At 55.7% G+C, this 15,748-nt stretch overlaps 1 protein-coding gene across 1 annotated transcript in view; it reads left to right on the forward strand.

Annotated features, from left to right (window-relative positions):
• Positions 1-1,831: 1,831 nt before the first annotated feature.
• Positions 1,832-15,748, forward strand: part of LOC119098001 (eyes absent homolog 2) — a gene marked incomplete at its 3' end in the record, with an annotated part of 32,432 nt that continues 18,515 nt past the window's right edge. The window contains 5 exon segments of the mRNA XM_037220933.1: positions 1,832-2,161; positions 2,559-2,758; positions 4,877-4,943; positions 8,110-8,264; positions 14,736-14,831. Coding sequence (XP_037076828.1) covers positions 2,149-2,161; positions 2,559-2,758; positions 4,877-4,943; positions 8,110-8,264; positions 14,736-14,831 — 531 coding nt within the window.

The following is a 15,748-nucleotide window of genomic DNA, read 5'->3' on the forward strand; positions in this document are numbered from 1 at the left end:
TCCCTTAGCGTGCGATCTGTTTTATGTCAATTGCAGGCGCACAAACTAAAAAATGCAAGGTTCTTAAAACGGGCCTCTCGCTCCCCCTTCTCCGTCCTATAAAGCCACCTTTGACTTCATACAGGTACTGAAATTAGAAGCATAAATGTCAATCAAAGGTATCCTGGTGGTTTACCTAGGATAAACCACCAGGTTTTATGCTTTGTTTCAAGCGGTTCGTTAACTGAATTTGAAGTTAACAAATACACAGACATGCCATGAGCTGTTGCTGCACAACCCGAATGTGGAATGGTACGGGCACACGGCGCAGGAGCAGGGTAACAAACAAAAACAAATATACAAGCGACCGGCGTTGTACTGTGTGGCATGCCATTTGTGCAGTTGATCATGGGCGAAGAAATAGGGGGCACGGACATTACCAAATTTTTGGTTAGTTTGACACTGACCGTGGTGACGTTTACATGGTTGTACATAACACGACTCCATTACATTACGATTGGAAAACGAATTTCCCCTAGGCTTGTTTGGACGTGCCTCATGCCCCTTCGCTCGTTCGTTGTACTGATCGTCTCTGATAAGGCTCTTGGTCTCATTGGGGTCCTTACACGTCTGTCGGTCATTTCGACCATCACAGTGATCATCACATCTTACCCATCATATTTTACCCAGATGATCACGTCATACCCTCGCTCATTAAGAATCAACCAGACACACAACGGCGACTCTCTTTCGGAGTCCTTGGTGTCACTCAGCAGAGCAGCATATGCGCTTTGTCTCTAGCGGTTGGGGTGTGTGGGGTACGGCCCGAGTGGACTTCTGACACCACAACACCACGTGGTATGACGGCGATATCTCCTGTGGTTTTGCCTACTCATTCAACCTTGGGACTGTGCCAGGAGTGACGTCGCTGCGGCCCGGCCGGCTGCAGTGTGCATCCTGGCATTCGACGGTCTGTGGTGTCTGCAGTGTTGTAGCCGCGTGCATCGTTGTGCAAGACAAGTGTCGGGCTGTACGGCAGCTGGCGGGTCGTGCCAATCCTCGCTGCGCAGTTACTCCCTTTATTTTTACGTTTATTGTCAGTCATAGCATGCTTGTGAATACAACGTGTGTAGTAGTCAATAGTCGGAGTTACAGAAACAATTTAGGTTGTTCCGATATCGGGAATAAGTGCGTGCTTTGTCTCCACTCTTCTTGCGCCCATGACTGGTCGTGGGTATTGATAGCTTCAATTGGGTATGGTAGCCCAGGGGCGACAGATAATCACCGGGATAACACAAATGCCGGTAGGTAAGGGTGCGAGTGTGGGGAAGGGGGCGTCCTCTGTCTTTGAGAAATTCTATCATTGCCGTGGGAAAAAAACGCAAAAAATCGCCCTTGTATTCCCCTCCTCCGCTCCCGGAGCCGTGCTAACGTCATGCGATGTTCATGTTTTTATGCTTAATGCGTCTGCTCATGCTGACTTTGTGGATACCATGTTTTCGGATGAGCGACAACGACGCGACACATTCAAACTGTGGCAGGATAATAATCACCTTTTGGGTACCCAAGGTGAAATAGATAAATACACTGTAAACGTTAGTCGTTATTTGTCCGGGGCAAATGACAGCGCAAAAGACGAAATCTACATTTTTATATGCGGCAACGCTGTGACCTTACTTCGGTACGGCCCTGGGCCCGTCTGCACTCCTGCTTTGCAACAACTGTTGTCGGGCCGGGCGGTGACGTGGCGTGTCTGCAGACACCGGCCTCAGGACCGCCCCCGCGCCTCTTCCAGCGGACACAGCTGGCTGCCATGTCGGGCTGGCGAGCGTTCATGGCCTGCCTGGCCATCCCCGTGCGCATTGTGAAGGCTTTTGCTCCCGTCGGACGCGCCGCCGTCGCGCTGCTACGGGTGCTGATGGCCATATTGTATGCTAGCTATGCGATCGCGCTTTACACGGTTGATTGCATGGCGGCGTGGGTGGCTGAGTGCCGGGGAAATACAGTCTGTGCGGAAGACAGAGAGGACAGGGAAGAGAATGACGAGGAGGAGGCCGCCCTCCTGCGTGTGGATTCGGAGTGTTGAGTGAGTCGGCGACGGCGGACGGGTACACATGATTGTTGCGTTGGACAAGACCCAATTGGTATCGAAGCTCGCCACCACGTGATATGGTAGCCGGAGGTGCGCCATGGTGGTGTGATAAATGGTCAGATTACTTGTGATTGGTGGTCAGATTACTTGGACCCGATTGGTATCGAAGCTCGCCACCATGTGATCTGGTAGCCGGAAGTGCGCCATGGTGGTGTGATTGATGGTCAGATTACTTGGACCCGATTGGTCTCGAAGCTCGCCACCATGTGATCTGGTAGACGGAGGTGTGCCATGGTGGCGTGATTAGTGGTCAGATTACTGCAGGCGAGTGTCGTTGCTCTACTGAAGTGATCCGGCTATCGCTAGCGACTACCAAAGTGGCGAACTTTATTTAACCAGTTGTGTCTAAGAAATGGTAAGGAACTCCGGCTTCCTCGATAGCTCTGAGCCAGCCGGTGCTAACGGTCGGTCGTTCTCCCGCGACCAGGTCAACGGGGTCAGCAGCGGGCGTCTGGCGGTCTGAGCCAGAACTACCTGACGCCGTACGGGAGCGGACTGGGCTCGGCGGCCGGCTCCCAGGTTGGCCAAAGCCCGTACATGTCGGCCGCCTACAACTACGGCGGTGGCGGCACCGGCCTGGCGGCGCCGCCTCTCAACCAGACCGCCTATTCGACCGGCTCGCAGCAGGTCAGTACGCCACGGGAGGGGTCAGGCACACATCAGGCTGGGCCGGCTCGCAGCAGGTCAGTCCGGTCCGGGAGGGGTCAGGCACGCATCAGGCTCGGCCAGCTCGCAGCAGGTCAGTCCGGTCCGGGAGGGGTCAGACACTCATCTGGAGGGAAGCACAGGTCAGCCGTTACGGAAAGGGTCAGGGAGGAATCGGGATAGAGTCCGGGTTAACTGGGTCACAGGAGAGATCAGGGAGGGATCGGGGTAGAGTTCGAGTTAACCGGGTCACCGGAGAGGTCATGGAGGGATAGGGATAGAGCCCGGGTTAACAGGGTCACAGGAGAGATCAGGAAGGGATAGGGATAGAGCCCGGGTTAACTGGGTCACAGGAGAGATCAGGAAGGGAAAGGGATAGAGCCCGGGTTAACTGAGTCACAGGGGGACCAGAAAGGGATCGGGGTTGAGTTCGAGCCTACTAGGCCGCGGAAGTGGTCAGGGAGAGATCGGGGTAGAGTCCGGGTTAACTAAGTCACGGGAGAGGTCAGTGAGGGATCAGGGTAGAGTCCGGGTCAGCTGGGTCACGAGAGGGGTCAGGGAGGGATCGGGAGAGCCCTGGTCAGCCGGGTCACGGGAGGAGTCAGTGGGAGTGAGGAAAGGAGAACAGATCAGGGAGGGATCGAGGGGGATCCAGGTCTGTCGGGTCAAGGGAGGGGGGGGCTCGGTGAGGGATCACGTCAGGTGTTGGTGGGGTGGGGGGGGGGGGGAGGGAAGAGGGCACAGGTCAGGCGGGAAGGGGGTTTCCGAGTGGGTTGGGTTTGGGTCAAGTCGGGAGCTTAGGCCACACAGGTCACGGAAGGAGGTACAGAACCTCAGGCTGAGGGAGGATGCTCGGACTAGCTGGGTGAGAGTAGCGAAAATAGTTCAGCCAGGTCAGACGATTCAAAGTGGTGACGGCGGAAAGTAATCATCGGGTGAATCAGAAGGTCAAAGGGGTCGGAGCTTGACATCCTCTTCTGAGGGGAGGGGGTGGCATGGGAAGTGTTCAGAGGTTGGCGCTCAGAGGTTGGGGAGTTCATGCGGTCGTGGTAGTCCATGTGATCATGGATCCAGTGTCAATACAGGCGAACGTTTTACTGTCCACAGCGCACCGTCTCAGTCTCCAATTAGTCGCTTCTGACCTTAACCGCAATTCCCCCCCCCCCCCGGCAAACCAGCACATAACCTCTTCAAACTGACAGCCGTGATGGTAGAGAGCTTACCATATCACAATTCACAACGTCGTGATGTTGCGGTACATCTTGAGGGATGTCCCATATCACAATTCACAACGTCGTGATGTTGCGGTACATCTTGAGGGATGTCCCATATCACAATTCACAACGTCGTGATGTTGCGGTACATCTTGAGGGATGTCCCATATCACAATTCACAACGTCGTGATGTTGCGGTACATCTTGAGGGATGTCCCATATCACAATTCACAACGTCGTGATGTTGCGGTACATCTTGAGGGATGTCCCATATCACAATTCACAACGTCGTGATGTTGCGGTACATCTTGAGGGATGTCCCATATCACAATTCACAACGTCGTGATGTTGCGGTACATCTTGAGGGATGTCCCATATCACAATTCACAACGTCGTGATGTTGCGGTACATCTTGAGGGATGTCCCATGGCGCAGCGCCTCGCCGTCCACGAGCCCATCAAGTGGTCCGCAAGTCTATATGCGGCGTGTCTCTATATGGGCCAACCCTTCAGCTTCCTGCTGTGAGTGCAGCGGTCGACCCAGCCGCCTGCGAACCCAAGCCAGCAGCGGGACTGACCCAGCTGCGCCGCCTGCGAACCCAGGCCGGTGGCGGTGCTGACCCAGCTGCGCCGCCTGTGAACCCAGGCCGGTGGCGGGGATGAGCCAGCTGCGCCGCATGCAAACCCAGGCCGATGGTGGTGCTGACCCAGCTGTGCCGCCTGCGAACCCAGGCCAGTGGCGGGACTGACCCAACCGTGCCGCCTGCGAACCCAGGCCGGTGGCGGTGCTGAGCCAGCTGCGCCGCCTGCGAACCTAGGCCGACGGCAGAACTGACACAGCTGCGCCGCCATGACCTCGCGCTGACCTCAAACCCGTCCGTCGCCAGGTCGCCGCCGACTACGGCAGCTACGGGGCATACTCGCCGCAGGCTTTTCTACTACGGGGGCCAGCGGGTTCGGCTCGTACATGTCCCCGGTAACGGCTGGCGGCAGCCACACGCTCTCGGGTAGCTGTACTCCGAGCTCAACGCAGACGTACCACCTGTCGCCGCTGCCCGCCCGTCTCGACGCCCGAGGGTAGGGTGTCTCCGCGCTCGACGCAGACGTACCCACCTGTCGCCGCTGCCGCCCGTCTCGACGCCCGAGGGTAGTGCATCTCCGCGCTCGACGCGAGTTCACCTATCGACGCTTCTCGCGCCTCGACGCCCGAGGGTAGGCATCTCCCGCGCTCCGGCACCCCACCCTGAGCTCGACGCAAGACGTGCACCACCTGTTGCTCCGGCACCCCACTCGAGCTCGACGCAGGCACACTGCGCTCCGGCACCCCACTCCGAGCCGACTGTCGCTTCCCGGCACCCCACTCCGAGCTCGACGCAGGTGCACCACCTGTCTTTTCGGCACCCCACTCCGAGCTCGACGCAGGTGCACCACCTGTCGCTCCGGCACCCCACTCCGAGCTCGACGCAGGTGCACCACCTGTCGCTCCGGCACCCCACTCCGAGCTCGACGCAGGTGCACCACCTGTCACTCCGGCACCCCACTCCGAGCTCGACGCAGGTGCACCACCTGTCGTTCCGGCACCCCACTCCGAGCTCGACGCAGGTGCACCACCTGTCGCTCCGGCACCCCACTCCGAGCTCGACGCAGGTGCACCACCTGTCGCTCCGGTACCCCACTCCGAGCTCGACGCAGGTGCGCCACCTGTTGCTCCGGCACCCCACTCCGAGCTTGACGCAGGTGCACCACCTGTTGCTCCGGCACCCCACTCCGAGCTCGACGCAGGTGCACCACCTGTTGCTCCGGCACCCCACTCCGAGCTCGACGCAGGTGCACCACCTGTCGCTCCGGCACCCCACTCCGAGCTCGACGCAGGTGCGCCACCTGTCGCTCCGGCACCCCGCGCACTTGCGCGTACAGACTCGCCTTCCATGGCCACCCGCAGGTCGGACGGCTGAGCTCCGTCGGTACCCCGCTGGATGGGTCAACCAGAGCAGACCCCATCTCTCATTCAGACGGGGATGGTTCACTGTTGTTTCCAGTAGTTCACTGTCGCCTCGTTCGAATGAGTGCTCCATGACCGTGTTTAGTGTACCACGCACATGCGCCAGTGAGGCTCCTGACCGCGAGTTCAGATTCAACACGAACTTTCTCGGTGCAAGCAATGCTTGCATGGTAATGTAGCCCAACCAGAACTTTCTAGTGTATTGAAGGTCGTTTACCTCCGCCATAAGAGCTCACAACTTTGTAAATGTAATGAAAAAAGATCAAAACGGCACTTATTTAAATGCATCACATTGAAGCGCATGCTTGGCGCGCAGCAACGGCTTGGAAGAAGCTCGTTTTCCTTTTAACCTTTAAATGGCAATGACTTATCAATAAGATTGTTTCCAAAGGTGCATGATGCGGCATTCTTTCTGCAATGGTCCCATCCAGTCACTTTTGCTCTTGGTCATCATTCTTTTGTATCACCAATCACTAATCATGGAATAGATTACGTCGCTTTACGGAAATGTGCGAGGTCAGATTAGAAAAGATGGCAGTTGGTGAAAGCGGCCTTGGAAGTAATCGCGAACGTCTTTCAGGATCCGAGTTCTCTGAGGCTGGAACATTCCTGTACCACTCGCCAACGCTGGGCACCGGCCGGCGGAGACGCAACAGTAACGGAAGTGAGTCGCTTCCGGTCCGACTGGCATCACGTGAACGGCCGGCATGTCACGCGGCGGCAGTTGTCAGACCACCTGTCTGTTTTGGCTGTGTTTAAACAGCCGCCTTCCACTTGCAAGCTATCGCCGAACTCCTTGGCGACGCAGTGTGGTGGGAGCAGGAGTGCGCGGGCTGTTCCGCTGCTGCCAGCCGGTTAAGGGGAGCTGCGTGGGACGCAGTGGCGGCCATCAATGCACTGGGGCTACGCCAGCTGTTTATGCTGCTTATTGGGTGGACTAGGGCTGGAAAGTAATGGGTTATCATACAGTTATCAGAAGTCAGGCGGAAGGGTGGCGTTCCGTACGTTAGCTATTTTTTATGGGGAGTGGTGATGGATACGACCTTCAAGCGTGTTAATACCCACCCCGTATTTGCCCTCGAATAGGCATCATTTTTCGAACATTATGATTGGACGGCCTTCCTGCATCAAGGTTCTCGCCAAATACCGCTTGTTGCGTGAACCTTGAACCCGCCACCCGGTCGTGCAATTCTGGTGCATAATTTTGTGGCGAAGTTTAGCGTACCGTAACGCGCGCCACTGTTCGCTCCGACACCTGAGCCCCATCTCCCGCCACTGCTTGCCCGCCCCCTGACCTCATTGAACGCCATTGTACGCCCCGCCCCTTGACCTCATCTGACACCACTGTCCGCCCCGCCCTCTGACCTCATCTGACACCACTGTCCGCCCCGCCCTCTGACTTCATCTCACGCCAGTGTCCGCCCCACCCTCTGACCCAATGCGCACGGCTGTCCGCCCCGCCCACCGACCTTATCTGACCTTGCTCGGCCACTGCCACCGGCTGTAGGTCATCTTAACGAGGACCAAATAGCGAGGAGCGCAAAAGCGACTGGAACTAACCCTTCCGGCTATGGCTAGGCTGGAAGACAGACGCTCTAACTGATTGAGCGACGGGGGCGAACTCTTGCAGCGTGACATCCCGCCGCAGCGAATGGTTTCAATTTGCGGTTTTCGAACTGTTATCAGGACAGGGACAGGTGGCTCAGATAACCCTATATTGTAGCTCATAAAGGATGTGTCGCCGTCGATATTGTGCTTTATTTTTAGTATCTGCTGGTTTTCGAAGCTCTGGCCTGAACCCCTGCAGTATCCAGCCAGAGCAAAAACATTTTTCGATAAGTTCTTAGGTGACATATCGCATTTAAGCATGTGAATATGTTTCTGAAAATCTGTTTGCATAAGTTGTGATTCGAAACCACGAGCATGTTTTTTTGTTGCAAGAAATTTTGTCAGTTCCAACGTTCTTGGCCAGGGAGGAGCTGATTGAAACCACCTAAAACCGTGCAGATTCCCATTCAAATTGAAGAAAGCTTTGAACATACTTTAGAGCTGCGTTACCGAATGGTTTGGTATGGGCGTGACCTGACCTGACCCGTCTCGTGTCTGGCTGACACACAGACGGCAGCACCGGCCGACGACGTCGGCGCGGCGAGCCGTCACCCGACGACGAACTGGCGCAGAAGATCGACCGCATCTTCATCTGGGACCTAGACGAGACCATCATCGTGTTCCACTCGCTGCTGACCGGGCAGTACGCTCGCGAGAACGGCAAGGTCAGTCAGCAACAGCGTGCTATCGCGCCGTAGATGGCGAGTCACGGTACACTAACATTGGCGCAGCTGGGATAGGTTACTTAGCAATCCTCAGTTTTCTCGGGTGCTTGAGTCATTTGGTGCCCACTGCTCTACCTGAAGCTGGCTTCAGTGCGTCCGAGGCCCCGACACAGTGCAGCAGTCCTTCTCTCCAGTGGCACAGGCTGGGCTAGTGATCCTGACCGCTCCTGAATGACCCTGATCATTTCTCACTGATCTCGACCGGTCTCAGCAAGTTACGGGCTACCAAGGCCGTGATCAGTGACCCTGACTGCCTCTGTGACACGGACATTATCAGCGACCTTGACCGTGTCTTTGTGATACGGACACTTTCAGCGACTTTGGCAGCAGTGCCTTTGTGGCACTGACACTATCGATGGCCCTTACAGTGCCTTTGTGACTCGGACATAATCAGTGACCCGGATAGTGCATATAGGGCACTGCCAGGGTCACTATCAGAGAGGCTGGTGCTGCAGCTGAGCCGTGCCAGCCGCTCCCAGCCCCGCGGCCCCCGTCAGTGCCTGGACCGCCAAGATACTTTATATCCGTCGGCTCGTATGATGTTGTGAAGACGTCAGCGAGCAGAAGCAGGCCTCGCCCACGGATCGGCCCGCTGGCTCTCGTCTCCGGCCGCCGTTTGATGACATCGATCCATTACGGAGGGCGTGGGACGGAGGGGTCGTTACCGTCATTTGACACATGTGGTTGATTTTGAGAGGCGTCAGTTACAGCTGAGTGTTAGAAAATCAGGCGCATTATGTCCGAAGTATTAAGACGCGTATTAAACATCACTTATTCAAATGTTGATGCCTTGTGAAGCTCACCTTGGACTGGAGTAGTACTTCATTTCGCTGTCTCACCCACACACAGACGTTTTTGGAGGGATGATGTGATCGGAAGCATGGTGTCGGGGATCTAATGAGCACTCGACTGGGGTGAAAGGGATTTCGATAGATCGCACTCCTTACCAGAGACATCAGAGCGTTCCTTTTCCGGTCTCTCAACCAAGATCTTTTCTCCGTTTACGACACGCGATATCTGCCACCCGCGTCCCGGGCCCGCTTGGTGACACCGCAGGCCTCCTCGGCGGCGGGGGCTGGCCGTCGACGCCGCCGACGCGCGCGCGCGCGGATGCCTGCTGTCGCCGCCGTCGGCGCGGTATGCCGTCCTATTTGTGCGCCATTATTCTGGGCTGCCGCGCCGCGCGTTGTTGCGCCGAGTGGGCCGGCTCGTTCGTCGATCACGGCGACGCTCGCGACGCACCAGAATGCGGCGTGAACGGCGCAGTTGGCGGCGCTGGCGGCATTCTGGCGGCGCGCGCGCCGTGCGCGGCGGCGGCGGGGTAACAGCGCTGCCCTGTGTCCGGCCGGGCGCGGCGCGTCCCCTGCCATCAGCGATCTTGTCACGCGTCCCAGGCCGATGGATAGCCCGGCTGTGGAGGCTGTTGGCCCGAGCGAACGGCGGCCGGGCCTGCGCTGTGGTGAACCGCGCTTGTGCTACGCCATGCCTATCTGTGTTCTAAAATTATTGTCGTTCTGTAAAATTCAAAATCTTGGCTCTCATAGAGTCATATAAAGGTCCAGCACAGCCTGCATTTAACTTAATCATCAGTATGTAGAAAGATCTGCTGCAAGATAACGCACGCTTCCGGTGACAAAAGCATCTCGAACGAAACTGCTCGATTTCTGGTCACCCCTAACGGCTGCCTTGTCTTTAGTTTGCTCCATCCCCCACGACTAACTTTCTGAAACTTAGCGACACATCATATATATATTTATATTATGTATATTTGTATTATATATATGTATATATATATATATATATATATATATACAGACGCAGCACCCACGAACTTATATATATATATATATATATATATATACAGACGCAGCACCCACGAACTTATATATATATATATATATATATATATATATATATATATATATATATATACATATATACATCATATATGTGTTTCAAACCTTGGTCTCGAACTGATCAGCAGTTCGCAGGTGCTGCGTCTTTAAGCCACCAGACACTTGGACGGTTCTAGTTCTCGCCGTAACGTTTGGCTTTGCCTTGTCAAATCGGTGGCAGGTGACCGTGCGTGTTGTGTTGTTGCCGCTGGCTGTGGCCTTGCGGTGGTGGGCCGTCGGTCGGACCATCATAGCACGCCGTCCTGTGCGCCGAGCACGCCCCCCGTGGCGGCGTGACGTGCGCTTGACACGTGTTGTTGTTGGATGAGAGGGCCTAACAGGAGCGGGGCGTGCCCACCGGAGCGCCGCGCGCGCTCTCAGTGGCCGAGTCCGCCGTCGAACGTGTCGGAAGGACGCCAGCACTGCCTGCCGGAAGTGGTCGCTGCCAGGGCCGCGCCACGGAGCACATGTCACGCGGTGGAGGTGGAGAAACCAGTGGGGTGGGGTTGGGTTGGGGGGGGGGGGGAAACATGGGTCTCACTTATTGTGGCTTAAACATTCGTTGGGTTATGACCTCCCTCTACATCTATGTTATCAATGTCACTTTTGCAGCGTGTCCATTATTCGGGATTTCGGGTTTTATAGAATGTTGTGGGCTGGGCAAACCAATTTTATTAACGTATGGACTATCGAAGTTTCTTTGTAAGGGCTGTGCGATCCGACTGCGCCATTGATGCCTGTTGCCTCGTCTCCCTCGGCGCTCTCCACACCCTGGTTGTGACTGTACGGCGGGCCGTTCTTGGTCGCCAAGGCCCGGCGTCAGTGGTCGCCGTTACCAGCGTCACTTCGCACTCAAGGTGGCCTCTATCATCGAAGCCAGACCAGCGCCATTTGAACGTTGATATGAGTGGAAGAGTCGTCCCCTCCCCCCCCCCCCCCTCAGCCCGGCGCGGCGCCGCGTCCGTCGCCGCGCCGTCGGCCGCACAGCGAGGGGCGGGCCCCGACGGCGCGGTCCCGTCGGCCCCGACGCGCCGCGGGCGGCGCCGATCTGCGCCGCGTCATCGGCCGCGACAGCCTGTCATCGTGACGGCCGGCGTCGGCTCAAGGGCGGCGCAGCTTATCAAAGCCGGGCGCGGGCGGACGCCTGTGTTTTGTCTGGTGCACTTGGCGAACGCCCGACCTATGGCTTTCGGTTTGGCTAAAAGGGTTCGGGAGGAGAACAGGTTTGCTTCCTAGTGGGCAAAGATACTTACGGGCACCGTAATTAACGTTTCTGAATTATGCCGGTTCTGTTGAAAAATATGGAGGGCATACCGTTGTGTTAACGCGTTAAGCTACAGCACGCCGAAATGAAGCATGCCTGCGAATCTGCGGGGGTAGGTGGTTTTGTGACATTTCAGACATCAGCCCGCATGCATTGCAAAGTCTTTAAACTCCAGGCCTTGACAGCAACTGTTTGGATCGGGCTGCAATGTTTGGTTATAGTTAGTGATAAGCTTTTGTTTAGAGTAGAGGTTGTGAGGATTCCTTGTTTGTCATGAGAAGTGGGAGTTTGCCAAGAGTTCGGCATGCACTGCGTTTTGTTTGTCTTGCAGTGAGTGTGCCCCTTGAACCTTAATTTGATCTGACCCAATGGTCAGCATTCCGTGATCCATCGTCCGTTGGTGCTTAGGCTGCTCGCTTATGTTGCTCATGCTGCAGCCATCCATTTCTTCCAGACTGTAGCAGTCTGACCAGTTTTCCAGCGGACTGTTTTCCAGTCTGCTTTCGTATTTTGGGGCCTCTTCCCTTCCGGGCGGGGTTTTTATTGCATCCCTACAGATCCCAGCGCTGCGGCGCTCTTAAGGCTGCGACTCAGCGCACCTCCTCCCAGATTTGGGTGGCGCTGACCGCGGCCTGCGCGCGCCACCGCGCCGCCGGCTCCGATCACGCACCGCATTCCCGTGGCGATGGCCGGGAGGCCGGCTGAACCGTATGCGCTGGTCCAGCTCGCTATGTCTGTGGCGGCAGATGAATGCGTTCTCACGCCGTCCAGCGCCTCCGATCTTAATTGTAGTGAGGCGCGCCCTGCCCAATCGCCCCGAATCTAAATTGGCCGTCTCACGCTGGCGGATCATCTTGCTGTGGCGGTGGTGCGGCGTCTGGGAGAAGACCGCCGGGATGGAGGCTCCAGCCGAGTCTGGGAGGTGACCGCCGGGTTGGGGGCTCAAGCCGAGTATGGGAGGAGACCGCCGGGCTGGGGGCTCCAGCCGAGTCTGGGAGGAAACCGCCGGGTTGGGAGATCCAGCAGAATCTAGGAGAAGGTTGGGGGGCTCCAGCCGAATCTGAGAGAAGGTTGGGGGGCTCCAGCCGAGTCTGGGAGGAGACCGCCGGCTTGGGGGCTCTAGCCGAGTCCTATGAGCTCCAGCCGCCAGTGCCTGCTGGCTGGCGGTGGCGACTGATGACACACTGGCCGGAGCCGGCCTGGGCGGCCGGACTGACGGGCCCGGACGCGGGCGTAAACAGATCGTTAGTCGTCGTGCGTGCTGCCGGCCCGTCTGCGGCGGCGGGCTGCCGCCCGCCGCCCGCCGCCGGTCCGGTCCGCGCCACGCCGCCGGCCCATGGCTGCCCTCGCCACCGTGCCGCCGCGGCGCCGGCGGCGAGCTGGCGGCGTCACGCGGGGCTGCGGCCGGTGGCAGGGGGCGGCCGCTGCCCTGTTTCGGGAAACACGTGGCGTTGCCGGTGAGGCGGCGTGGCGCGGCCGGCCGGCGCCGTGTCGTGTGACGGCGCGGCCGTTTGAGTGACACTCGGAGCGGGACGGAGGCGGCGCCCAATTAAAGCGGTCGGCTCCAGTTACAACAACACGCGGCTAGAAATGCAGATTGGAGCCGACGGCCGGCCGCTGCCCGGTCAGCGCGCCGCGCCACTGCCGCAGCTGCCCGATCTCAATTGTGCCGGACGACGATGGCTGCCAGGTCAAAATGACGTTCCATTGTGGGAACTGGACGACCCGAATTGACCTACGGCGTGCTGGGAACCTGTGGGTTGTGCTGCCCCGCGCGGCGGCCGTCAGCATGCCCTTCTCCAGGGAATTCCCCCTCCCCGCTCCTTGGGAGAGTGCTCAGGTTTTCGGGAGATGGGAGCACGGGCAGAACCATATACTCTTGTACTTCGTCCTCACCTTTCCTGTGGGTTGTGTTTTCAACGTTGCCAGTGTAAATGTCTTTATCTCTGACCACGGCCTTATATTGACGAATTGCTTCCCTATCCGACACCACCGGTATCTTCCGTTGGCATCGTCTGCTGAAATAGCCGGCGTTCTTTGTGTGTCCTTGGCCTTAGCACCATGCTGCATCCTGTACCCGCGACCTATTACACTGCTCCCGCGCGGTGTACCCCCAGGGCTTGGCCTGGATGGCAACAAAAGGCTGCCTCGCCTCGGTAGCCGGCGGCGCTTCTGCAGCCGGCCTGTGTTGTGGCTTGTTTGTACAGATGGCTGGTATCAAGGAGCAGTCGGCCGATTTCCGACCCGGCAGCCGCTGCCAACCGGCTGCGCACTGGCGACATCTATTGATAAAATTTAGAAGCGTCGAATGTCGCTGGTTTCGGCCGCCTACTAATCCTTCGTTGTGGATGGGTTAATGTAATGTGACATTTTCTGTGGTGGTAGGAGCTATTTGTTCTACCGAACATTGATATGGCAGCCTCTCAACTTGAAAAGACCCCAAAACGATTTACAAAGCAAGATCAGTTCTTCCTTGTTCCCGAAGAAAAGAAACGCGATACGTATTGGTGGATTTGCGTTAGTGTAACCTGAATCGAATCATACGTCACTATTAATTTTAGCTTGGGTATCATGCTGGGACAAAATCACAGCATGTAGTTACAATTAATCGTGTAAGGTCCTGAGCACATAAAGCCGTGCGGCTGCGAAAGGTGACATGACCTTTGTTTTCCAAGTTCAACATTCCCAACACCGAGCCTTTCTAGCATTCTAGGAAGTTATTTACATCAATCGATCGCAAGGCACGTTGCAGCAGACAGTACGTATGATATGGCTGTGATCTGTTGCAGATTTATTAAGCGGCGCTGTTTTGTTTCGGCCACTCTGTGTTTGTTGAGTGGCACTGTGTTTGTCTCGGCCGCTCTGTGTTTGTGCTGGCGACAAACCCTGTCGAAGCTGGAGCTTTCTGACCCGGTCATTCATGCGTTTGATGTGTGGAGTGGTGCTATAAGCCGCACCATGTCTATTTATGTGCGGAAAACAACGGCACTAGCTTCAAGTAATAGTTCTAGATCGAGCCATGCCAACAAATCTAGTAGGTGTCGTTCGGCTCCACGGACCTGACTTAAATCCTGCTCTCACATGTTGATCAATAAATCATGATTGCTCTTGCTTGGGCAGGCTTGTTTTTCACGTCACTCCTGATGGATATGAGTTTACACTCGCCTTGGACTGGATCGCATGGTATAACTATCTGAAGCTATCGTTATGCTCTCAACAGCTACTGACGAAGATGATCTCACTCTTTTTCAGGACCAGGCGATGTGCTCCCAAATAGGCAGCAATTTAGAGACTCTAGTATTCACCACTGGCGAAGAACTGTTCTTTCTCAAGGAGCTGGACGTTGATGTGAGTATTTATACGTTTCACGTTATAGAAAAGAACCGGTCTATGCCACTTCGTATTCTTGTCTTCCGGTTGTCGCGTTTATCACACTAAACTGGTCACGACGTTTTAGGGAAGTGGAGTTATAGACGAATGTTTTTGTATCATAAATACGCTAGAAGTGGCGACATGTCCTGGTTCTTGTGCGGCAACGCATTTTTTGCTTTCAACTACGCGCAAAATTTTGGCTTTAGCGTGGACATGATAAAATACTAGCGCGCTGTGGAAGGGCCGAGCGGCAGCTCACCGTCATTACGGCAGTGCTGTTGGCTGCAGTGTGACAGCATCGGGGACCAACTGAAACGGTGACGAGGTTTCCAGTCGCTGTGCATTTGTTACACTCTTAACGCTGCGGTTCCAATTAAACTTTGAATGGGAAACAATTTTGTATTTCCAGCAATGCATGCAATACCTAACAATGAATCCATAAAAAAGTTTAAAAAATTAATTTGGTTCTTATCCGTGAATCATCCCTGAAAGTCAGCAAAACTTAAATTGCCAATAACATGCCAAGAAAATACAGATTTTGCAAAACTCCTGGATTTTGCACACCATTTGCCAACTAAATCACAGGTCATTTGGAACACTCCATGGCTTGTATGCTTATCTGATGGATAGAACTTCACAGGAAATTTCAAGCAGCACACACCTCCTGGATTGAATTGAAAGCATGATTCTGCACTGAATTTCCAATACATGTCTCTGAAATTCATAACAGCAAACCAATCCAATTTTCTGCAGCTGAGGCCTAATCGGGAAATTCTGTGACTTTACAACCTAATCATCCAAGCGATCCCAGCACAGTCTTGAAATAATCTCAGCAAAGGACGAAATCGGCGCGCAAGCTTAGTCGGTAGTTGTTTATAGAGCTCAGATGCACC

The sequence above is a fragment of the Pollicipes pollicipes genome, unplaced genomic scaffold, assembly GCF_011947565.3.
Source record: "Pollicipes pollicipes isolate AB1234 unplaced genomic scaffold, Ppol_2.1 Scaffold_4740;HRSCAF=5597_pilon_pilon_pilon, whole genome shotgun sequence".
In the NCBI taxonomy this organism is placed as follows: domain Eukaryota; kingdom Metazoa; phylum Arthropoda; class Thecostraca; order Pollicipedomorpha; family Pollicipedidae; genus Pollicipes; species Pollicipes pollicipes.